This window comes from Seriola lalandi, unplaced genomic scaffold (assembly GCF_002814215.2).
Source record: "Seriola lalandi dorsalis isolate HSWRI2012SDOR001 ecotype SW California unplaced genomic scaffold, Sedor1 jcf7180002054677, whole genome shotgun sequence".
NCBI classification, from domain to species: domain Eukaryota; kingdom Metazoa; phylum Chordata; class Actinopteri; order Carangiformes; family Carangidae; genus Seriola; species Seriola lalandi.
Genome location: NW_019525230.1, coordinates 667182 through 692590, shown reverse-complemented (window position 1 = coordinate 692590; position 25409 = coordinate 667182). Strand labels below are relative to the sequence as shown.

The following is a 25409-nucleotide window of genomic DNA, read 5'->3' as shown; positions in this document are numbered from 1 at the left end:
CCCCCCCCCCACAGTGCCTGTCGGGCAGTTCAGACGGGACTATTCGCCTGTGGTCGCTCGGACAGCAGAGGTGTATCGCCACCTATCGGGTGCATGATGAAGGGGTGTGGGCCCTGCAGGTCAATGAGGCCTTCACACACGTCTACTCTGGGGGCAGGGACAAAAAGATCTACTGCACTGACCTGCGTAACCCAGACATCCGTGTGCTCATCTGTGAGGAAAAGGCCCCGGTGCTCAAAGTAAGAAATTACTTCTGGGATTGTTCATAACTTTTAATTTAAAATGTTTACTCACAAGCAGTACAGGTTTGTATGCTTGACACTGCCTTCAGCTGGTGTCTGTAGAGTACATGTAAATACTGAGTCATGTTTGTGTTTAATCCTTTATTCATTTTACCTGAGTTTTGAGTTTCTATTTCACGCATAGTGCGATACATGTTACTTGCTCTCGGCCTTAACTTGGAAAAAAACCCTCAATGGCTTGTCAGTGTGCAGACATTAATGTCACATGCATGAGTTGTTTGTGTTTGTTTTTTCTTTGAAGCTTGTCTTATCTCTGCTTTGGGGGTAATGACAGCACTGATTTTAATGAAATCAAAATAATAACCCTGTTATTGTCCTCGGTCATTCTTGTGCTCGAAGTTTCCATTTGGAGTCATTCAACCCTTTTTGCCGTCTTTCTCTTTTGCTCAGATGGAACTGGACAGATCTGCTGACCCACCTCCAGCAATCTGGGTCTCCACCACCAAGTCATCCGTTAATAAATGGGTAAGCATGCGTGACACCTCTGAGATCACTGGGCGACTGTCACCGTAATGACTGAAATTCAGTGCAGATACAGACTTGTGCATGTGGCAACGCCTGATCCTCTTTGGTTGAATCCCTCCTCTAATGTCTGTAGAAATTTAAAAACAGGCTTTGTGATGTAGTGGTTGATACAAGATAATACTAAAGATAATTGCATTACATTAATCACAGCTGTTGCTGCAAGGAGAAGCGAGGAAGTGATTATTAAAATCCAGGACAATCTCTAATGATTATATCGTGTATATTTTGTGCAGTCTCTAAAGGGAATGCACAACTTCAGATCATCAGGGGAGTACGACAACGACTGCACCACCCCTCTGACACCACTGTGTACTCAGCCAGAGCAAGTCATCAAAGGTAAACTTGTGCTTTGTTTTTACAGCGCTCTCCAAGTCATTCATTCTGGTGTCTCTTTTTTTCAATAAAGCTCTCTGTTGTGTTTGCAGGAGGTGCCAGTATTATCCAGTGCCACATTCTGAATGACAAGAGACACATACTCACCAAAGATACCAACAACAACGTGGCTTTCTGGGATGTCCTAAAGGTAAATCTATCCCATAGTTAAGTTGTTATTTCAGAGTGTGTCTGTTGAATTATGTTTGAACAAATCACAGGCTGCTCGGACTTGGACGGTTGTGGTTAATTACCCTAATGAGCCTTGTGTAAACACTCCTGATGATATCTGTGGTTTTAATTATTTTTTTACCTTTAGGCTTGCAAGGGTGAAGACTTGGGGAAAGTGGAGTTTGATGAAGAGATCAAAAAGCGCTTCAAGATGGTCTATGTGCCAAATTGGTTCTCTGTTGATCTGAAAACTGGGGTGAGTACCAAACCCGGTAATACCAGAAGTTTTAATCCGTCTAGCAGTTGTGACTTTTTCTCAGAATCCCTCTCCAAGCCTGGTTTAGTCGTCTTATAGTTGTGTTATGCTTCTCCTTTTGTTTGGTGAATAGATGCTCACTATCACACTGGATGAGAGCGACTGCTTCGCCGCCTGGGTGTCCGCAAAGGACGCAGGGTTTTCGAGCTCTGATGGATCCGACCCAAAGTGTAAGATATCTCACCTATTCATATTTTATATACAATTACATATTAAATAATGCAGAGCTGAGTCTGTAACTTAATATTGCATGACTTTGACCTTTGGTCTTTGCAGTGAACCTGGGCGGATTGCTGCTGCAGGCTCTGCTGGAGTTCTGGCCCAGAACTCGCATCAACCCCATGGATGAGGAAGAGAACGAGGTGAACCACGGTAAGGAGACCGTCTGATGCTTGACGATCCCTCGGTGTGTGTGTGTGTGTGTGTCTGTGTGTGTGTGGCTGTGTGTGTGTGGCTGTGTGGCTGTGTGGCTGTGGCTGCACACTCTTATCCTACTGTTGTCAGTGAGCGCTGGTTGTCCGAGGCGTCTTTCAGCCTTTCTTACAGCAGGATTACGTTCTTGTGTCCACAGTGAACGGAGAGCAGGAGAACAGGGTCCAGAAGGGAAATGGATATTTCCAGGTGCCACCACACACGCCAGTCATCTTTGGGGAAGCAGGAGGCAGAACTCTATTTAGGTATTTATTTCTCTAGCAAATTAAATTGATGCAAATTGAGAGCTCTGCCATGGGCTTTGTTATGTAATCTTGTCTCATCACTCTTTATTTGTTCTATTGATTTGTCATGTCATATACAAATGTTGATGGTTGACTTACTGCAGCTCCTAATTGCGTTTGATGTCTTGTGTTATGCGCTTCAGGTTGCTATGTAGAGATTCAGGCGGAGAGACTGAATCCATGCTGCTGAATGAGACGGTTCCACAGTGGGTTATTGATATAACTGTAGATGTGAGTATGATGGTCTGTCTTCTTACAGAAACTGTCTTCAGAGTAACGGAGCAGGTGTTTTGTGTGGGGCGGTTCTCTGTGTTATGTAGAAACATGCAAGAAGAATTGTGAGTTTAGTTTTGAGATTTAGAAAGTGACTGTGTCTTCAGTTCAGATAGTTCAGCTTTATGTCTTGAGGGAAACACATAATGGTGTTGAGTAGTTTACTAGTTTCAAGATTGAGAATCTGAAATGTAGACGTGAAGGGCAGCTGTTTTCACAGTTTTCTCCTGTTTTCTATGACCCTTCATGTATTCCTGCCATGTTTTAATAACCATACTGTGTTATCCTTCTTCTTCTTTTGCAGAAAAATATGCCCAAGTTCAACAAAATCCCATTCTACCTCCAGCCCCATTCCTCCTCTGGTGCAAAAACTCTAAAGAAGTGAGTTTTTTTCCTAAATTTTTCTTGTGGGATTTGTTAAAATAAAACAAAAAACATGTATTTCCCTTGTTAATATGTAAAACACTGAGCAGAAAGTCAGCTCATCTACACAGACATGGATGCTGCAGGTCTTCAGTGAGTTACAGCCCCCCTGCCGAGAGCTGATTTTTTGTTTTACCTGCTGTGCGTTCTGCAGGGACCGTCTCTCAGCCAGTGACATGCTCCAGGTGAGGAAGGTGATGGAGCACGTTTACGAGAAGATCATCAACCTGGACAACGAGTCGCAGACCACCAGCTCCACGGCCAACGATAAACCCGGGGAGCAGGAGAAGGAGGAGGACATGGCCATGCTAGCCGAGGAGAAGATTGAGCTAATGTGTCAAGACCAGGTGAGCGCAGTCTTTCCAATACATCTGGACACGAGTACACCCTCAACTATAGTTCGTTTTATTAACCTTTTATGTATTTTTTTTTTTATCTCTGAACCAGGTTCTGGATCCCAACATGGACCTGCGAACAGTTAAACATTTTATCTGGAAGAGCGGAGGGGACTTGACGCTTCACTATAGGCAGAAGTCCACGTGAAAGTCATGATTTTTAAAACAAGAACTCTTTGTCATTTGCCAATCACCACCCACCTCTGACATGTAGTACCCTAAACCCCATTGTGTGGTCAAGAGTCGCAGTATCAATGAGAATCCAGTAAAAATTTGTGAGGACGTGGCTCGTGGTGTATCATAGGGAACTGACCAGTACAGGCCGGAGCAGTCAACAGACACCTGGGAGATAAATGGTCCATATTGTTTCTTTTTTTACAGTTTGAAGAATGGACTCCAACATTTTCTCCAGCACACACAGATTTTGTTTTGTTTTTTTTTTTTTTCTACATCTTTGACTGCTATGTTTTTTTCTTTCCTCCTGACTGGCATTTTATTTTGAAGCGACCATGCTTGTGTCTGAGTGTGTGCGAGTGTGTATGTATATATATATACACATGGATGTAGTAGACTGTTCTAGTACATTCCAGAAACTGTCCTTGTTCTACAAACACTCGAACCCGTCTCAGCAGTTTAGGAGTACGGTTGGTCTCTGTGTAGCATCACAGTTCCTCAAAGCGATCCTAACCTGTTCTGTTGTCAACGTCGTCCATCTTAACCTGAACTTAACCTTGGCTTAGACGTCTAATCATTGAACTTCATTGACAGAAGCGCTTGTCCTTGTCTCCTTTGTTTAGCTGTGCTGTTCTCAATGGACTGAATGTTCTTTTCTTTTTTTTTTTTGTAAATATATGTACAACATTTTTGATTGATTTATTATTGTTTTGGTTTTGCAGCAGTTTTATTTTGTTGTTGTACAGTTTACTTAAAAACCAACAGTTATTTTTCCAAATCCCTAGAGCACATTCGTGGTCATGAAGGTAATTTGACTTGGGTGTTTAAAAATTGCATTTGTTGTATTCACTACAACCCAGAGATTGCAGTTTACTCTGAAGAATGTCAGTAGTCGTCCAAGTCATTGGGGAAATTATATATAAGGTATATATCTTTAACAATAACTCGTGCTTACTTGCTCTGTGCTTGGCTCATGAGCAGTGACTTTGCTGACAGTGAGGGCTGTTCCTAATGTATATTTCGTTTAGATTCAATAGGACTTCAATGAAACATAAATATAACTTGAAGGGGAATCTCATCCAAGAGAATATATGAACATTCAACCACTGTGGGAAATTCACCAAAGTGAAATAAACACTAATACCCATTTTCTCTCTTAGTGTGTCACCAAGCAGAACAACGAATCCTTTCATAGTAAATGTTCTGGAGTTCATTTTTGCCATGAGGAGTGTGTGTAACGCTGCAGTGGGAACGCATCAAGCGAGCTGTAATTGGCCAAAAACAGATTGGGTACAGTAATCAGGCCATAACACTGCAATATCCCTGTTGTAATAATTTGTGAAATATGTATATTTTAGGCATTCAGAGAAATAAATTGGAATGGTTTAACACTGAGATTTATGGGAATTATAGATGGATGTTTCTTGAGTTGTAATGTGTGAAATAAGACAAAACAAGGGACAATTTTCTTTTTTTTTTTTCTTTTTTAAGTCAAGTGATACGATTGTTTAACCATCAAAGATTCACCCATTTCGCATTCATCAAAAGACTCTGCACTCATTCCTAATAAAACATACGATTCATTGATAAAATATCTGCAAAAATACTTTTCATTATTTTACACACTAACACCTACGTTGACAGTGAAAAACATTAAGTAGCCCCCTAGAAAAACAAAACTATGAATCAGCAGTATTACTTTTACCAGACGTATTACATATATGAAAAGGCTTGTCATCTATTGGATTAACATTACAAATGCATTGCCCATAAGGTCACGAGCAGTTCTCGTCTACGGTTGCATAGATTACAAGGTGAAAATAATATAAAATGAAACATGGGGACATAATTCCAGTTTACCAGGGATTTAAATGGCTTTTAAATTGATCACAGGCTGGAATAAATTAAACTGACGACAGATGTGCTGTAAAAACATGTAGTGACTGATTTAACTTAATGCAAGTGGACAAATATTTCCCTCATCCCACAACAAAACATTTTAAAACCCAATAAATGTAAATGTCCCTCTTATACTTGAGCTTAAAAGCTCTTACTTGTGAAATCATGTGGATGATGCTTCTTCAACAGATAAAAAAAAAACTGCACCATCAGACTGTTACAATTCTAAAATGCCTTAGCTTTACAAACTTTGATAGTGTTACAGATGTTGAGGTGCAGCTGGTCTTTGCTGTAGTAAATGCATGACGTGTGTTTTTCCATATACTAAGTGTTTATCTTTGGAAGTATTCAAGTAGTCGTCACATTAGTGTACCAGAAATAAAGTCTCGTCACCCGTATAATCTTAATTTTGACCAAACAAGGAAAAAAATGTGTCGAAACATTTCATCCTTTTCGGCTGTAACTTAAAATTCTCACATATAAAACATGTAGGATATTCCTACAGTGCCTCAAAGTATTTTCTACTTATATGTTAATGCTGCAGCTGGTTTCTGTAGTGTAACTAAGACTATCAGCTTTTCCTTGGTCTGTCCTGTATTTCCTCTAAAGTGTTTAAAAATGTTTAAAAAACATTTAAAAAGTGATCGTCGAGCTAACTTTGCGTTTTTGTACTTTGTGTTCAGCCTGACACAAGCTTAATCCAGATGTGGTTCCTCTGGCTCCTCGTCATCGTGCTCATGGCTGCACTGCTGCACAGGAGCCACATCCAGAGGCTCTGCAGACTCCTCCTCTGACCCTGTTGGATCCTCGACAGCCTGAGCGGGAGAGTCGTCTGCCGTCGACTCGTCAGCAGCCGAGGCCCGGAGGAGATCGATAGGAGATGGGCAGCGAGGGTCTTCGGCCGGGACAGAGGGCTCAGCAGGAGGGTCAGGGGAGTCTACAGGGAGAGACGAATCACCCGTAGGTGGACTTGGGCTCTCGCTAGACTCCATGAGAAAGCTTTGTAGGTCCGTGGACTCTGTGGGCAGATGATACGGTTCAGCTGGTGGGAAGCCTGAATCAGACAAAATGTCAGTGGAAGCGAGAGCAGAGGCGAGGTCCGTGGCCACCTGGGAGCTCAGATCTTGTGACTCAGTCTGGTCATCAGCTGATGATGAGAGCAGTACACTGTCCTCCAGCTCCTCTGTACAACCAGAGATCAAATATAGTGGAGATTAACATAAAAAGTGGCTGATAAAACTGCATTAATACGCGATAAATTTCTCCTCCAACTTAATTCCTTTTGCCAAATCTATACATGGCACGAACTGCTGCTGTGTTAACTCACCAACACCAGAGATTTCACCGTCCTTCTCCTCGTGCATAGCCAGTGAAGTGTTGGTCATGTCGATGGACGACATGGACAGATCCAGCCTGTCCACCAGATCTGCAGCATCAGGGTTCATCACTGCCACTTCAGAGTCTGAGAAACCTGGAAAAACAAACACAAGACAGCTGCTGATAAGATTTTCATAGACACACAGGCAACACCGGTCAGACGACAGCGAGATATTGTCTTTAAACAACTGACCAGGGTCCATGACTCTCTGGATGGGTGGAGGTAGAGGAGCTTCCTGGAGGGTGACCTGCTCCAGGTCCAGTACAGCTTCAGTTTGGCTTGAAGGAGCCATTAGAGGCGCCTTGAAACAAACAGAGGTCAGCCGCTAAGAGTTTGATCTCATGGGACATTATCATAAAATCAATATGGCCGTTAAAAAAAACACAAACACAGATTAATGACTATTGTTGTCTTATCTCTGAATTCAATTAATTCCATTGAATCTGCAAAGAGTTGTATCAGCACTGAAACAAACAATGGAAATGAATTGGACAATTAGCCAAATAATAAATTAGTTGCTTGACAGTATTAATTGAAAACCGTTTTAGTAACTCATTTAATTTAGTGAAGTCATTTAGTCATCTAGAATTTCTTTTTAAAAATTGTTTTTTGGGCATTTTTTGCCTTTATTTCAATAGTGACAATGAGAGAGAGGAAATGACATGCAGCAAAGAGCCATCTGGGCCGCGCGGTCAGGACCAAGCCTTCATGGCACATCCTCTACACAGTGAGCCACCGGGCCGCCCCGATATCTATGTAGACTTTCTTTCATCAAAACGAACCACTCTCAAGATTTGGGACATTTTTTAGACTAAACAATTACTCAGTTTATTGACTAAATAATAAAAAATAGATAATTCAAATAAAAGTAATCATTAATTGCAGCACTAATTCAACATTTACCTCTGTGAATCCATGTGTTGGCAGTGTTGGAGAGGGTTTCTCCTCAGGAACAGGGGTGGGAGGCTTTGGAGTTGATATATTAGGATTTGCAGGGATTCGGTGCAGGTAGCCGTAACCAATGCCACAGCCCAAACTAGGAGGGGACATTTTATATTATTTCATATTATAATATCACTATTAAAGAGTGAACACATATAAAATCATGCAGTATAAATAACCCTTAACCACCTTAATGTAAATCAATGGCCAACTGATTTTGTTTACCTTTACAATGACTGATTTCTTTAGATAAACTGAAAACAGTAGGAGGCGAATTTACTGCACCCTTCTCTTTATTTAGCATCTAAACAATGGAAGTAGTGAATGTTATCTCAGTCAGTCAAAACACTCCTTAGTCAAAAAGATGAATTTATTCAAGGTGAATTTTTTGTCGCATACCTGCCCTCTCCTCCCCACGCTCCATTCGGTGTCACCACCACCTCCCTGCAGCCATCTGTTTGTGTGTTGTACACCAGCAGCTTCAGCGGCTTCCCTTCATGGACCTCGACCAGTGAGAAGAAGTCTTCCGACTGTAAATCAGAAACTCTGAATTAACTACAACTCGTCCCTGAAAGTAATTAGAACCTAACACAGTGATGCATGATATTAAAATGAGCCTTACATCTTGCAACACCTGATCTGCTCCAACAATGTAGTCATTGTGTGGCTGAAGTCCGGCCAGTGCAGCAGGTGAACTCGCCTCCACATCCTAGGGGAAAAGAAACCTCAGTTTTAGAGCAAACAAAATATGAAGCTACTGTATAATGAGTCCATGAGTGAGGAGGTTCAGGTCAGAGTCAGTTCAGTGGGTTTTCCTGGAGGAAGCAGCTCACCAGGACGTGCCAGACGTTCTCACTGGCTCCTTGGTAGCTGCAGAAGCGAACACTGGCACCCAGCAGGCCCTGCCCCCCCCACATGTTACTTGGCACCACCTCCAGCTCACGAACCCTTGTGCTTTTCGTGCTGTAAACCTCCATTTTCACTGCCCTCTCCATGTTGGCCTTCAGGAGCTCCTTCAGCAGCTCATTTTCCTCATTCTGGCGCACAATAATGACAGGGGTCAAAAGTCAAATGAGTCATTACACAGCAGGAGATAAGCTTCTGTTTTAAATGTTCCTGTATGTCTGTACACCTTTTATTCATGACCATCTTGCGCTCATTGACTAGCAGCTTCAGAGCTTATTATCTGATAATCAATAAACTTACAAGTCTTTTATTGTCCAAAGACAGAATGAAGTCAAAGAAGGGCTGCAGTCCGGCCTGTTCTGCAGGGGAATTTGGCTGCACCTGTCAAAACAGACACAAGCGTTTTCATATTTTTACATAAAAATTATTCAATTTAAATATTATTTGGGAAATGCATTTTCAAAATATTAAAATCAGTAAACCGGAAGTATATTTTTAGAGCCTCTTTAACTTAGTACACGACTACACTCTAAAAGCAACTAGGGATAATTTAAGGTATGAATATATTTTGTTAAACATTCAAATAATCATTTAGTTTCCCAGGGACCAAGAACTTCACATTGCTTGTTTTGACGGACCAGCGGTTAAAAAACGTTCAATTTACAATATAAAACAGAGAAAAGCGGAAAATATTCCCATTTGAGAAACTAGAACCAAGAAATTTTAGGCAATTTCGCAGAATCGCTCCCGATGTATCGATCGATTTATCAGTTAGTCTACTAATCATTCCAGGACTACAGAAACGTCAATGTACAATGGTTCTATTTTCTTGATACATCGTGAAAAGGTTGAAATAACGCAATTAATTAGAGGCCAGTAAATTTACTCTTCTGTAATTAATTCGCCACAGCCTTAACTACAGTCACTCATCTTGTATTTAACGTCTTTCATTAAAACAAAAACGGACTCTATCAACGGAATCGGGACTGAAGGAAGACTTTCTTTAAGACAAGTTAAACGGTATTCAAGTTTATTTCTTAAACCATAAAATAACCCAGTAGAATTTTCTGTTGCATAATGGTGTCCACTTGGAGTCACAGGTAAGCAGCAGTACCACCACGTCAGGTTTTACCGGTATGTCTCCGGCAGCTAGCTATCTGTTAGCGTACAGTAACGTCTCATGATAAGCTGCTGTACGAGCTGCTCCAAACTCAAAAAGGAAGCGGAATCATTTAAGATCTTACGCCGTGCACATGGTATCCATACGTCCCTCCTTCTGAAACTTCTGAACTCTGCGATAGCCCCATTTCCTTCAGTAACTTTAAAATATGAATATTATAAGAAAATAAGAAGAGGGTGAGAATTATCACGGATGACACTTCGCGGCCATCTTGTTTGCAGTCAAAAATAATCGAACGCTGCTGCTATCGAGCATACGCGCGTGCTCGTATGCAGAGAGCGCGTACCAAGTATAAGCACATGTGGTGACCCATAATCATGATAAATATTTAATTTTTAGAACCTTTCTTCAATGAATTCCCTCATTCAAGTTGTTTATATTTGATGTTGAACATTATTTTGAGTCACTTAATTTTGTAACAACCAAGAAGTCCGTGTCAACAGTTGATATCTATTCTGAAATGTCAAGAAGTCTGTCACTTAAAATACGTATTTGTTGTAGTATTTGTTCCTAAAAAAAAAAAATTAGAAATAAAATACAACGAAATATGAAACAATGTCGTATTCTTGCAATAATTAACAATAATATCTTGAACTTTTTTTTAAATTTCAATAATATGGCATCCATGAAAAGTTACACTTAGAAAATACACTATAATATGATAATTTTATGCCTTACCATACTAAGGCGTTTTATGCCTTACTATACGAGAGCGTTTTTATTCCTTACTATAGGCGTTTTTTTTCTACCTTTCAATACTAAGCTGTTTTTATGCCTTAATATACTAGGAATTTTTATGCCTTAATAAACTTTATGACGTTTTGATAACTTTTTATGCCTTACTACAATGTGACATTGTTATGCCTTAATATACTATGATGTTTTCATGACTTTTTATGCCTTAATAGACTATGTTGATTTTATGAATTTTGATGTCTATACAATGTCGTTTTCATGCCCTATTATATTATGACTTTTTTATGACTTTTTATGCCTTATGATACTATGTCATTTTTATGACTTTTTACACCTATGACTACTTATGCCTTACTATTGTGGTGGAAATCTGAAAATAAAGAGTTGACACAATGACCAAGTTGTCTGTGTATTTTAATAAGAACTTTGCAATCATTGTACTGTCACAACAGAGTGCAATTGCAGACAGATGTACGACAAAGAAGGTACATGCACTTTATAAAGAAAGGAATGGAGGAGGCTCAGTCAGGATGTGTGTGTTTACGATTCTGACATCTGACATTTTTTGGCATTTTTATGCCTTACTATACTATGTCGTTTTATTCCTTATCATATTATGATGTTTTTATGACTGTTTATGCCTTAAAACACTATAATATTTTTTGACATTTTATGCCATACAATACTATGATGCTTTTTGACATTTTTATGCCATACTATACTATGACATTTTTTGGCATTTTTATGCCTTACTATACTATGTCGTTTTATTCCTTATCATACTATGATGTTTTTATGACTTTTTGTGCCTTATTATACTATGTCCTTTTTTTTGACTTTTCATGCCTTAATATACTATGTCGTTTTTATGCGCTTTATGCCATACTATACTATGACGTTTTTATGATTTACTATAATGTTGTTTTTATGCCATACAATACTATGACGTTTTTTATGCCTTATTATACTATGTCCTTTTTATGACTTTTCATGCCTTACTATACTATGTCGTTTTTATGCGCTTTATGCCTTACTATACTATGACGTTTTTTATGCCTTATTATACTATGTCCTTTTTATGACTTTTCATGCCTTAATATACTATGACGTTTTTATGACTTTTCATGCCTTACTATACTATGACGTTTTTATCACTTTTTATGCCTTACTATAATATGTTGTTTTTATGACGTTTTATGCCATACTATACTTTGACGATTTTTCATAATTTTATGCCATACTATAGTATGACATTTTTTGGCATTTTTATGCCTTACTATACTATGTCATTTTATTCCTTATCATACTATGATGTATTTATGACTGTTTATGCCTTAAAACACTATAATATTTTTTGACGTTTTATGCCATACTATACTATGACGATTTTTCATAATTTTATGCCATACTATATTATGAAATTTTTTGGCATTTTTATGCCTTACTATACTATGTCGTTTTATTCCTTATCATATTATGATGTTTTTATGACTGTTTATGCCTTAAAACACTATAATATTTTTTGACATTTTATGCCATACTATACTATGACAATTTTTGGCATTTTTATGCCTTACTTTACTATGTCGTTTTATTCCTTATCATACTATGATGTTTTTATGACTGTTTATGCCTTAAAATACTATGATGTTTTTTTGACGTTTTATGCCATACTATACTATGACGATTTTTCATAATTTTATGCCATACTATATTATGAAATTTTTTGGCATTTTTATGCCTTACTATACTATGTCATTTTATTCCTTATCATATTATGATGTTTTTATGACTGTTTATGCCTTAAAACACTATAATATTTTTTGACATTTTTATGCCTTACTTTACTATGTCGTTTTATTCCTTATCATACTATGATGTTTTTATGACTGTTTATGCCTTAAAATACTATGATGTTTTTTTGAAGTTTTATGCCATACTATACTATGACATTTTTTTTATAATTTCATGCCACAATAAACTTTAAAGTATTTGGGCTTTTTTATGCCTCACTCTACCATTTTGTTTTATTCCTTATCATAATATGATGTTTTTATGCCCGTTTATGCCTTAAAATACTATGATGTTTTTTTTACGTTTTATGCCATACTATACTATGACATTTTTTTTATAATTTCATGCCACAATAAACTTTAAAGTATTTGGGCTTTTTTATGCCTCACTCTACCATTTTGTTTTATTCCTTATGACGATTTTTCATAATTTTATGCCATACTATATTATGAAATTTTTGGGCATTTTTATGCCTTACTATACTATGTCGTTTTATTCCTTATCATACTATGATGTTTTTATGACTGTTTATGCCTTAAAATACTATGTCCTTTTTTTTGACTTTTCATGCCTTAATATACTATGTCGTTTTTATGCGCTTTATGCCATACTATACTATGACGTTTTTATGATTTACTATAATGTTGTTTTTATGCCATACAATACTATGACGTTTTTTATGCCTTATTATACTATGTCCTTTTTATGACTTTTCATGCCTTACTATACTATGTCGTTTTTATGCGCTTTATGCCTTACTATACTATGACGTTTTTTATGCCTTATTATACTATGTCCTTTTTATGACTTTTCATGCCTTAATATACTATGACGTTTTTATGACTTTTCATGCCTTACTATACTATGACGTTTTTATCACTTTTTATGCCTTACTATAATATGTTGTTTTTATGACGTTTTATGCCATACTATACTTTGACGATTTTTCATAATTTTATGCCATACTATAGTATGACATTTTTTGGCATTTTTATGCCTTACTATACTATGTCATTTTATTCCTTATCATACTATGATGTATTTATGACTGTTTATGCCTTAAAACACTATAATATTTTTTGACGTTTTATGCCATACTATACTATGACGATTTTTCATAATTTTATGCCATACTATATTATGAAATTTTTTGGCATTTTTATGCCTTACTATACTATGTCATTTTATTCCTTATCATACTATGATGTTTTTATGACTGTTTATGCCTTAAAATACTATGATGTTCATTTAACGTTTTATGCCATACTATACTATGACATTTTTTGTATAATTTCGTGCCATACTATATTATGAAATTTTTTGGCATTTTTATGCCTTACTATACTATGTCGTTTTATTCCTTATCATATTATGATGTTTTTATGACTGTTTATGCCTTAAAACACTATAATATTTTTTGACATTTTATGCCATACAATACTATGATGCTTTTTGACATTTTTATGCCTTACTATACTATGACATTTTTTGGCATTTTTATGCCTTACTTTACTATGTCATTTTATTCCTTATCATATTATGATGTTTTTATGACTGTTTATGCCTTAAAACACTATAATATTTTTTGACATTTTTATGCCATACTATACTATGACATTTTTTTTATAATTTCATGCCAAAATAAACTTTAAAGTATTTGGGCTTTTTTATGCCTCACTCTACCATTTTGTTTTATTCCTTATGACGATTTTTCATAATTTTATGCCATACTATATTATGAAATTTTTGGGCATTTTTATGCCTTACTATACTATGTCGTTTTATTCCTTATCATACTATGATGTTTTTATGACTGTTTATGCCTTAAAATACTTTGATGTTTTTTTGACGTTTTATGCCATACTATACTATGACATTTTTTGTATAATTTCGTGCCACAATAAACTTTTGGGTTTTTTGGCATTTTTATGCCTTACTATACTATGTCGTTTTATTCCTTATCATACTATGATGTTTTTATGACTTTTTGTGCCTTATTATACTATGTCGTTTTTATGCGCCTTATGCCATACTATACTATGACGTTTTTATGATTTACTATAATGTTGTTTTTATGCCATACTATACTATGACGTTTTTATAACTTTTTATGCCTTATTATACTATGACTTTTTTATGACTTTTTGTGCCTTATTATACTATTTCCTCTTTATGACTTTTCATGCCTTACTATACTATGACATTTTTATGCCATATTATACTATGACGTTTTTTATCACTTTTATGCCTTAGTATACTATGACGTTTTTATCACTTTTTATGCCTTACTATACTATGTCGTTTTTATGAATTTTTATGCCCTATTATACTATGACGTTTTTATGACTTTTTATGCCATACTATAATATGATATTTTAATTCATTTTTATGCCTTATTATTCTATAACGTTTTTTATGACTTTTTATGCCATACTATACTATGATGTTTTTATGAATTTTTATGCATTAATATACTATGACGTTTTTATGCCATACTATACTATGTCATTTTTATGAATTTTTATGCCTTATTATACTTTGACTTTTTTATGACTTTTTGTGCCTTACTATACTATGATGTTTTTATGAATTGTTATGCCTTACTATACTATGACGTTTTTATAACTTTTTATGCCTTAATATACTATGACGTTTTTATGACTTTTCATGCCTTACTATACTATGACATTTTTATGCCATACTATACTATGATGTTGTTTTTATGCCATACTATACTATGACGTTTTTATAACTTTTTATGCCTTAATATACTATGACGTTTTTATGACTTTTCATGCCTTACTATACTATGACATTTTTATGCCATACTATACTATGAAGTTTTTATGACTTTTTTTGCCATACTATAATATGATGTTTTAATTAATTTTTATGCCTTATTATTCTATAACGTTTTTTATGACTTTTTATGCCATACTATACTATGATGTTTTTATGATATGCCATACTATACTATGACGTTTTTATAACTTTTTATGCCTCATTATACTATGACTTTTTTATGACTTTTTGTGCCTTATTATACTATGTCCTTTTTTTGACTTTTCATGCCTTAATATACTATGACGTTTTTATGACTTTTTATGCCTCATTATACTATGACGTTTTTATGACTTTTTATGCCTCATTATACTATGACGTTTTTATGACTTTTTATGCCTTACTATACTATGTCGGTTTTTTTTTTATGCCTTACAATACTATGAAGTTTTTATGAATTTTTATGCCTTATTATACAATGTTGTTTTTATTATTTTTCATGCCTTACTATACTGTCGTTTTTATGCGTTTTATGCCTTAATATACTATGTTGTTTTTATGCCATACTATACGATGCCTTTTTTTTTTGCCTTTTATCCCTTACTATAATATGTCGTTTTAATGCCGTAGTATACTTTTACATTTTTATGCCTTTTATGCCTTACTTTACTATGTTGTCTTCATGCCTTACTAACTATAATGTTTTTATGACTTTTTTTGCCTAAATAAAGTATGTTGTTTTCATGACTTTTTTGTTCTCACACTACCATGACTTTTTCTATATCTTTTTATGCCTTAATATACTGACATTTTTATGTTTTTTAAAGCTTTAATATACTATGCTGTTTTTATGAATCTTTATGCCTTACTATACTCTCTAGTTTTTATGCCTTACTATAATTTGACGTTGTTATGACTATTCATGCCCATGTCATTTTTTACTTTTTATGCCTTATGATAATATGACTTTCCGTGCCTTACTATACTATGTTGTTGTTATTACTTTTCATGCCTTACTATTTTTTGTTTTCTTGACTTTTTATGCCTTACTATACAATGACCTTTTTATGCCTAAATATACTATGATTTATTCATTAGGCGGCACGGTGGTGTAGCTGTTAAAACTTTCACTTCCCAGTGAGAAGGTTCTGGGTTCGAATCCCGGTTCCGGGGCCTTTCTCTGTGGAGTTTTCATGTCCTCCCTGTGCCAATGTGCTCCGGCTCCTTCCCGCAGTCCAAAGACATTCACATTAGTTTTATTGGTGACTTCTAATGCCTTACGATACTATGACCTTTTATTGTGATGTCCTCTTTTCTTCACGACTCCTAAGAACCATTGATTGATAAATTACCACTCATCAAACAGATTTGATAACAATAAATAAAAATTCTTTCTTTTATTACTCCAATACAGACATTCTACACATATTGCATATTGAAGCATATAAGGGATAATCCACAATGAGCCAGGCAGTTATTAAAACTAATTCACAAAATGAAGGCTCTTACCATGAGTCAAAGTGGATTATCCTGCTTACACCACAGCCAGCTACCAGCAAAAAATAGCTGCTTTTATTGATATTTTGGGGAAATATGGCCATGAAATATTAACATTACTCATAAAAATTATTCAAAGCCTCCATTCATCAGTTTCCAATATTCTCAGTGGCTGTGGTACAAGAAGAAATTAAATAACATGTCATTATATAGAGTCAAAAAATAAAATAAAAAAACATGACATATATTAGATTACTCAGGTGTGATTTCTCTGACATAAAGGCAAATCATTTTAGGCGATAGAAAAAATATCCAGCTTGGAAAAATATTTCATCAATCATTCTTTGTACACTGAAATATTCTTACAAATATATAAAAGCAGTGCTCTTTACATGTAATTCTCTTATATGATATCATATATAGCGTTTTGTAATCCTTGAATCATCTATAAAAACTGATTATCTGTGACTGAATAAACCTGCTCTGGGCTCGGCTCAGTCAGGCCGATCAGAGACTCCAGGAGGTAGGTGCTCGACTCGTACTGTGGCAGGTTAACAGAGCTGAACAGCTGGAGATTGCAAAAGCTGTCTGGATGCCTGTGTCCTTTAAAAGAGCTGTGCACTGGTCCAGAGGGGTAGTCGCTGTCGAAGAACTCCAGGTCGGAGTCAGAGGACAGACTTAGGTCCATGTACATGCCTGATGAATAGTCAACGGTGGGGGAGGGGGTGTTTGGGAAGTCCTCAAGCGAGTCGTTGTCAAAGAAGTCTCTGGCCTGGTTTGCATTCTCATCGAGATAATCTGTCAGCGAGGTCCTGCTTATATTGTCTGTGAATGTGTTGGCTGTGGGTGGTCCCATACTGTCCGTAGTTGTGCTGTGTGGGGCAGAGTTGCTGCTGTGCTGTGTCGGGGGTTCTCCCATGTGCCTCAGCTGGCTACACATAGAGTCATCATTATTTCCACAGATACTAAGAGAACAGGGCAACCCTCCGTCAACTTCACGGAGAGTCTGACTGCCGGTGAGGCATCCTCTTGCATCAGAGTCAGAGGAAGAGCAGGAGGACTCAGTCATGTCGCTGCTGCAGCTGTTCTCCTCCACTACTAACCGCTCTGGGATGAAATGGAAGGAAGGAGTGGCAGGCAGGGTGAGAGAAAGACCATCTTCCTCCATGGTGAAAGCAAACGGGCAGCTCTTGTCCTGTGTATTCTGAACTGCATGAGCCTCATCCTGGTCCTCATGGTCCTCTGGAAGCGCTGTTTGGTCCTCTCGGCTCACTGTTTCATCTTGCAGTCGTTTCTCCAGCTCGAGTCTCATGACGGTGTGGATGTAATGGGTCTGCACTCGTCTGGAGTCGAACTCAATACGTCCATGAGTGTTTCCACAACCGTCTTTAGTGCAGCCACATGGGAAGTTGGAGCGGTCAACCTATGTGTGTCAAAGAAAGAGAGAGTTGTGGATACTCAAATACAACACAGAGTAATGACAACATGATCTCAAGTTAATCACTGAAAGACAAATACAGCTAAAATGTGTTTTGGCTGCTAAATCATAAGGTTAGATAATGTTAGGTAAGAGAACAGTAACATTTGTTGTCTTAAAAAAAAAGTTCTATATTGGCTATTTATTACAGATATGTCATTTTGTTTTGTAAGAAAAAAACAAAAGCACAAAGTGGGGTGGGTGATATGAATGAAATCTTCAATACAGTATATGCAATATTATACCACAACACAGATATGTATTGAGAGAATCAATTGTTGTAAAATAACAATGTAGAAAGTAATGGATAAATGAAACACTAACAGTAGTTGTAACTTGGCCAAACTGACTTTGACAGTTCAATTGTATAAAAAAAAAATATTGTGACATATGCTTTTATATAATCAATAGTGTTAAATAATATCCTGTTTCAAAATCAATTGAAATGGAACTTGATGGGTGGCGTCAATGAAGGGGATGTGGGCGTATGTTAGACAGAAGCACTGCTCTAATACACCCATATCCCATATGTCACAGTAAAGGGACAGCTACCACAGTGTAAAGGTACAATAAAATCTGGATTGGACAATTGGACAGATTGATATTGTTTTACAGTAGATTATATATTGAATTCAACTAAGCACCAAGGATAACTACTACTTTCCTTTCTTCATTAAACGAGCCTTCAACATGTGACTGATATACATGAGATGCTTAACTTGTAAATTGTAGTTAAAGGAGATTTAACAACAATTTCACATTCAAATCTGTTCAACTTTCAGATGCAGAAAATGAAACATCAAACCTCCTCACTGTAAGATTTGCCTCAGTGACTTTTCATGGGCAAATCAAGTATATAATAAGCTTGTTATGTTGTGTTCAGTGTCATACCTGACACTTGATGCCTGCCAGACTGCATGCACAGGTCTCTGGCTCACAGAAGCCTTGGCAGTCGCATCCACATGCCTCTCTGGAGAGACGCAGGGCGTGAAGCTCCCTCTTCTCCTCCCGGTCAATGCGCTTCACCCCCGCCGCCTGCAGGAGCGCTTGCCGCTGTTTGGAGCTGTACGGCGGAAGGAGGCCTTCATCCTTCAGCTCAGCATCACTGACGTGGATGTCACTGTCGTCATCTGGGATTTGATCCACAGTGAACCTGTCTGCTTCTCGTTGGTCTATGGCCCCGCTGATGATGAGCTGGAATCAGAACAACAGGTACAGTAAGAAGACTGCTGCATGGACAAACAATGCAAACTCATGTAAACATTTAAGCGCACTTACTTTGTTTTTCAGTGCGTTGAACCTCTCTTCTCTCAGTCTTTCTCTGAGCTTCTCTCTGCGTCTTTGCCGTTGCTCCAGTGCATGCTCTGCCACTGTGTACCTTTGGAGGGTGCTGTGCCTCTGCACCATGCCCAGGGTGGCACCTCCACGTCTGGGCACGCTGGTGAAGCCCTGGCAGCGTGGGAAACTGAACACCATCACCTGGTCGAAGCGCACGTTGCTCTGTGCGCCTCCAAGCCTGGGCCTCTTCAGGATGGACCGATCTGGTTGGGTTTGAAAGAGACACACAAAACATCAGAAAAAGTGAGGCACTGCCCGGTCCAGCTTTAAAGTGATCATCTGGTGCTTTAAAAAGTAAGAACATAACAATTACATTATCAGAAAACTAAAATATGTCATGATTACTTCTACTTTGCAGGTCTAAATGTTGTACAATATTATTGTCCTTGCTGAAAGTCAGTGTAGGAAGCTTCACAAACAACTCTCAAGTCCTACTCTGAGGTACTGTGGGGGTGATTTCAGTCCTAAGTTAACTTTCAGCACAACCCTAGATGTGATTCTTAGATATTTGCTAAATACAGGCCCATAACTTTGACACAGGCTTTGGTTTCTGTAGGTCTCTGAATGGCCACTAGGGGACACACTGGGTGTTTCACTTGAGTGACTTTGGTCATTAGTTCAACATAAGCGAGGAGAGGAAATACCAAGACAGGGGTCTTCTGGACAGACCAACAGCAGAGAGAGAACAGAGGTGAACCAGGGTCTAACTGCTGGAGGTTTACCAGAATGTAATTAGACTCTTTCTGCCAGTTTAGTCGTTAATATCCATCAGGTTACTGTTTGGTTTGATAGTTTGGCTTCAACAAATTATCTTGACCTTCACACTTAACTGAGGCTGAACTCTGGCTCCAGTAAACAACAGAGACCAGTTGACTAAGCTTTGTCTCAGCTGCTCTGTCCGTCTCAGCAGCTCCACACTGGGGCACTGTTTGAACCAGTTGTGAGACCTGGTAACAGACTCACATGAACAAGTGTAATACATGAGGTTTTAGAGTGTGCAACAATAAACTGCAGAATATAATGTCATTGCAAGCCTTGTGTGCAGCTTTGTGATCCCTGGGTAAGGACATTTGATAAGACTTGTTTAAAGGGACCTTGCAATTCAAATTGATTCCACACTGTGCTATTGCTCAGGCAAATGAGCTTCCACACAACCGGACAGAAAGTCCAGAGGCGAGTCGTTCTCGGTGCATTATCTAGAATGGCCCTAAGGTTAGCATTTTCATATCAGCAAGTTATAACAGTGCTGCTGCAGGCTGATAAGAGACACTCCTATAAAACACTGAAGGGAAAACGGACAGATAAGGAAGAGGTTTGCATTATTTGAAAGACAGGGAAAAGAAAACAGTGGTTGCTGGTTTGGAGACTCACTGGGTAAACTGGTGGGTGAAGAAAGGCTCCGATGGGTGAAATCCTGGTTGTCGGAGGAGCTGCTCTCACCGTCGGACTCCCACTCCGAGGAGGTGGGGGAGGAGAGGGAGGACGGAGGAGAGGAGGAGGAGTAGCGGGGATTGTCTTCTACCTCGGCAAACTTTCTCTTAAGGATGTCTCTCATTGTTTGGCTGTGGTGGTTGATATACAGTCTGCATGAACACAAAGACAAAAGGCGCATTGGTTTAAATATTTATCAATGCACAGATCAATACTCTAAAGACGCAAAGTCAGTGTTGGCTTCGTCTTAACAGCATTTGAGCCTTCCTAACCCAGGAACATGAAATGAGACATTATATAAGTCAATGAATTAATAATGGAATAACAAGTGAGCAACACAGCAGCGATGTTTCTGCTGTTGTTTGACAGACCCAATGTACACAGTCAAATAAAACATCTTTAGAAAGTGACAACTGCAGGAATGAGAGGATCTTTCCTGCTGAAAGCTGCTGCTCTGCTGGTTGAGTCAGTGTCAGGCAAAGAGTTTGTTTAGGCTAATCACAACTTTGATAGTGGTTATCCTAAAAGCTGAAGTGTGCAGATGTGGGCTGAAATCCAACTTTCGCTTACAACCAGCTGAGCACTTAAGAGAGAGTAAAAAAAAAATCAACAGCTCTTTTTTCCTTTCCCTGCAGAGTAATTAACATTCCACTGATGCCTCAAGTTTTTTGTGAAGAATACATGGAAACGGACCGTCCAATGGCTGTATGCTAAGGGGTGGGGGGGGTGTAATAGTTCAAGTGCCTGTTATTTTTGGATGTGAACATGGAAAATAAATCCAAACATGAGTAATTTCAGGGTTACAAACCTTAGCAGGGCTGTTGAAAGCTACTAAGTAAAGGAGAGTATGTTGTAAAAGAGAGTGATGAAAGGAAAGAAAAAGTGTTTTTTGCCTAGTCCAACCTAGTGTGTTACACAAGTTAAGCCGTATGTGTGTAGAAGCTGTTAATTAATTTTTTGAAACAATGGAGCCTGCTGCATGTAAGACCAACTGCTAACATTTGGTCTGAGGCTTCCTTGATTAAATGGCTCGGTCACGTAAATGTCAGAAAATAGAGAAGATCACATCATAATTTCCCTAAAGCCCAAATGTGTTGTTTTGTCCAAGCAACAATCCAAAACATAAAGATATTCTGTTAATATCATACAAGTCTAAAAAAAACTCAACAATCAATTATCACAATTTTCTGCTAATTGACAAATCCATTCAGTTTGAGCTGAGTTTAGAAAACAGTCAAATCTGTCTGAACTCATTCTTTAAAGACCGAAATAATCAGAATCTAACTTGAACTCTTCTTTCCCAACAATCAGAGCTATTTGACCTCAGGATGTTTAATCTCCATTATGATCCAATAGGCAACAGTACTACAAGCAGCTGACCAGGATTCAGAGTGACCTCCCCTCAAGTCCCAGAGAGGAAGGGAAGGGACCGTTCGGCCTGGCACGAGTCACTGAAAACAGCACAGCATGTGCATTTTCTAAAAGACAGAGTGCACCAGGTAAAACAATGACATTGCTTCTGGTCAGAAAAAAGCAGAAGGAACCGCTGACTCAAAAAAACAAGGGGTTTCTGATTGTCTGTATTAAGCAAATATTCAAAAACCAATGAGGCTGCATGTGTGTGCATGTGTGTGTGCGTGCGTGTGTGTGTGTGCGTGTGTGTGCGTGCGTGTGTGTGTGTGCGTGTGTGTGTGTGTGCACTCAGAGCAAAAAAACTTCCTGGATCCATCAGCGAATAAGAGGTGAAACAAGAGACAGCTTATTGTGCCATTCCACTGTTTACACAGTAGAAGCCTCTGCTCCATAGACAGCGAGGTGTAGAGGGATTTATCTGTACTGAAAACACATGTGCACGTTTGTTCAAAGTAACTAAAGTTAAAATGACAGTGTTTCTAATTAAATCAGCATTGCAGTATCTCCCTCTTGCCCCAATTATATCACATGTATTACATTTAATATCTGACAGAGTAAAAGACTTTACAGTACATGTAGGTATCCACTGAGACCACATCAATAATTTAAAGGTTCAAAGCAGCAGCAGCACAGGGTGCGTGTGCGCGTTCACGAGGAGCTATACTGCATAAATGTACAAAAGTAGTTCAGATTAAGCGTTTTTATAGTGACACTATTGGGAAAAACCTACTAAGACGCATTTACAGTAATTTCACTACTGTGTTCAGGCAACTCGCTTGAAATCCCTACAGGAATGTAACGTGGATGTCACACTGAGGTTTCATTGGAGATGAGTCGTTTCCTGTTTGGCATAATACCAGTCATTAGGCAGCTGACCTCTTCACCCCTCGTGGAGACACACGGCGACCACGTCAAGCGACAATGATAACACTGACTGACCCCCCCGTCTGCCAGCTTTCTGTACAGGCAGCCACAGTCTCATTTACAGCAGAGCAAACTTCCTCTGCCACTAAAGTTTGTCTTAATATTGGTACTAATTTTCATAAAAGTATTAATGTGAAATATTAACAGTATTTGAGTATTTGTCCAATAAATGCCTAAATTCCACAGTAAGATAGGCAATTTTTTTCTAGATAAACATATACGAAGTTTTAACCATAAAAGATGATAAGGTGATTATATAAACTAATTACTAACAAACATTACACACCAACATAGGACCAGTACAGTGACTTTACGTTATTTAACCTACTTACCAGGAAGTAAAAGGCTGCATAATAACAACGAAGGCTGAAATTTACACGAAGTTATGGGTCTTGTCCACAGTCCAGCCAGCTGAGCATTGTGAGTCCCTCTGTGTTTATGTGAAGCTACACAGTAGTACTAGTGTGAACATGAGAGGACTGGCTGGGAGCTGCCAAAGACTCAACGTGTAGAGGCAAGATAGTTCACCCCTCGGAACCGCCACAGACGTCACACATGCGCCCAACGGTCGGTATAGCTAGCTATATAGCTAGCTATATTTCCTGAAGTTATTTATGTTGGAAAAAGTCAGACATAAGCTAGGTTGTTTGTATAAAAGGCTACATGATTGTACAACTCATGAAACAGCAACAACGTTTTTGACTGATTTAAACACATCAAAAGGCTATCATTAAACCTAGCTACAGGCAGTGACCACGGCTAGTCTGGTCAAATCATCCGAACCTCGTCCGGACCAAAACAACCAAACTTAACACATTACAGCTTCAAAAATCAAACATATTATAAACTGCTATTTAAACTACCGTAGCTAACATCTGCCAATGACATATGCTCTTGTTAGATGGCTAATCTGCCCAAACAAAACCGCCAGTACTTGGGATGGGGCGGTGATTCATCTTGCTTCGCATCCTCTCTGCAGCTCCCCTGTCTGTCTTGACGCAGGCGGTGACACAATCAGAGGCAGGAGACGCTCATGACTGACGCCGCTGCCCACAGATTCCTGAGTACTGCGCTCACACTGCGTAGTTATAACAATGATGTGATGGTAAATAAATCACATGTAGAGTTCCAGCAGGTGATTATCATCAGAGGGTAATCAGGCTCCATTATAAACGTGTAAGGCCACATGTAATGGCATGGGAGGGGTTATAACTTGTTTGTTTTATTGTTTGAGTGGCATGTAACTTGGGACATTTCATTTTTATCCAGTCAAACAAAATAAACTCTAGAGGGTGGACAAAATGACGAGAACACCCGCTGTAAAATAGAATAAAATTCAGTGGTATTTCAATTTCAACATTAGTGGTTACATTTCACAATGTATTCAGTTGTCTGCAGGTTTCCTGTTTTTATGGCCTTTCTTTGTTTCCATAGACTGTATGCTCTTTTCTGTCTGTGGAAATTGCTTTCAAACCTAATCATATGTTGACCAGACCTCCATTACAGGTGACACATACTCCTTGGTATTTATCTTACCGTAATATGACTCAGAGGTGTTCCTCAGTAATTATGATTTTATTCTGACACTCCTAAACTGCAGGAACTCCCTGAGGCGTAGAGGAGCTGTATATGGGCAGGATTATGGCCTTTGGTATAAAGCTTTTGCCTCTCCTGCTCAAGGAAAAAATCCTCCTCCCTGCTTCCACGCTTTACTCCATTTCTTATAAACAGATGTTGTCATAAATTAAAGTTTGTCCATGCACACACTCATTTTGAAGTTTTTTTTTTTTTCAGAGAGTCTACAGAGTGAGAAAAAGCAAAGGGACGGGATTAACATTCCAGTGTCTCTGCTTTTAAAGATAATCATAGGCTACTCTGTGTCCCCGACTGGGAGGAAAATGAAGCTCTGCGCACACAGAGAGGCAGACAAGCAGAGCATCAGATCAACAGATGGACAGACAGATGAACGGAGAGACAGACAAGTCTATAATACTCTTGAGATTAAGCTTTGACCCCTGTGTTGATACACATCAGCGCATCAGTGAGGAGTCAAACAAAAACTGCACTAATACTGAAATACCTGTTG

The 25409-nt window shown here is 38.2% G+C and overlaps 3 protein-coding genes across 4 annotated transcripts in view; 1 reads left to right on the top strand and 2 right to left on the bottom strand.

Annotated features, from left to right (window-relative positions):
- Positions 1–5064, top strand: part of LOC111666525 (WD repeat-containing protein 48) — a 7410-nt gene extending 2346 nt beyond the window's left edge. For both annotated transcript variants that reach the window (XM_023421872.2, XM_023421871.2), the window contains exons 7-18: positions 15–239; positions 693–767; positions 1061–1163; positions 1253–1350; positions 1519–1626; positions 1760–1856; positions 1963–2058; positions 2258–2363; positions 2546–2633; positions 2980–3056; positions 3253–3445; positions 3546–5064. In XM_023421872.2, the coding sequence (XP_023277640.1) occupies positions 15–239; positions 693–767; positions 1061–1163; positions 1253–1350; positions 1519–1626; positions 1760–1856; positions 1963–2058; positions 2258–2363; positions 2546–2633; positions 2980–3056; positions 3253–3445; positions 3546–3641 (1362 nt within the window). In that variant the 3' untranslated portion in view covers positions 3642–5064. The remainder of the gene's footprint in view (positions 1–14; positions 240–692; positions 768–1060; positions 1164–1252; positions 1351–1518; positions 1627–1759; positions 1857–1962; positions 2059–2257; positions 2364–2545; positions 2634–2979; positions 3057–3252; positions 3446–3545) is intronic.
- Positions 5065–5131: 67 nt separating this feature from the next.
- On the bottom strand, positions 5132–10194 carry LOC111666527 (Golgi reassembly-stacking protein 1-like). The gene is made up of 9 exons (XM_023421873.2): positions 10037–10194; positions 9093–9173; positions 8720–8923; positions 8509–8595; positions 8286–8416; positions 7848–7980; positions 7137–7245; positions 6894–7037; positions 5132–6749 (listed from the first exon to the last, which is right to left on the bottom strand). The coding sequence occupies exons 1-9, from the start codon at positions 10097–10099 to the stop codon at positions 6262–6264; spliced, it is 1440 nt and encodes a 479-aa protein (XP_023277641.1). The 5' UTR covers positions 10100–10194; the 3' UTR covers positions 5132–6261.
- A 6416-nt stretch (positions 10195–16610) lies between these two features.
- On the bottom strand, positions 16611–23777 carry LOC111666469 (cysteine/serine-rich nuclear protein 1-like). The gene is made up of 5 exons (XM_023421796.2): positions 23656–23777; positions 20927–21138; positions 19496–19758; positions 19109–19411; positions 16611–18163 (listed from the first exon to the last, which is right to left on the bottom strand). Exons 2-5 carry the CDS (start codon positions 21108–21110, stop codon positions 17186–17188), a joined length of 1728 nt encoding a protein of 575 aa, XP_023277564.1. The 5' UTR covers positions 21111–21138; positions 23656–23777; the 3' UTR covers positions 16611–17185.
- Positions 23778–25409: the final 1632 nt, after the last annotated feature.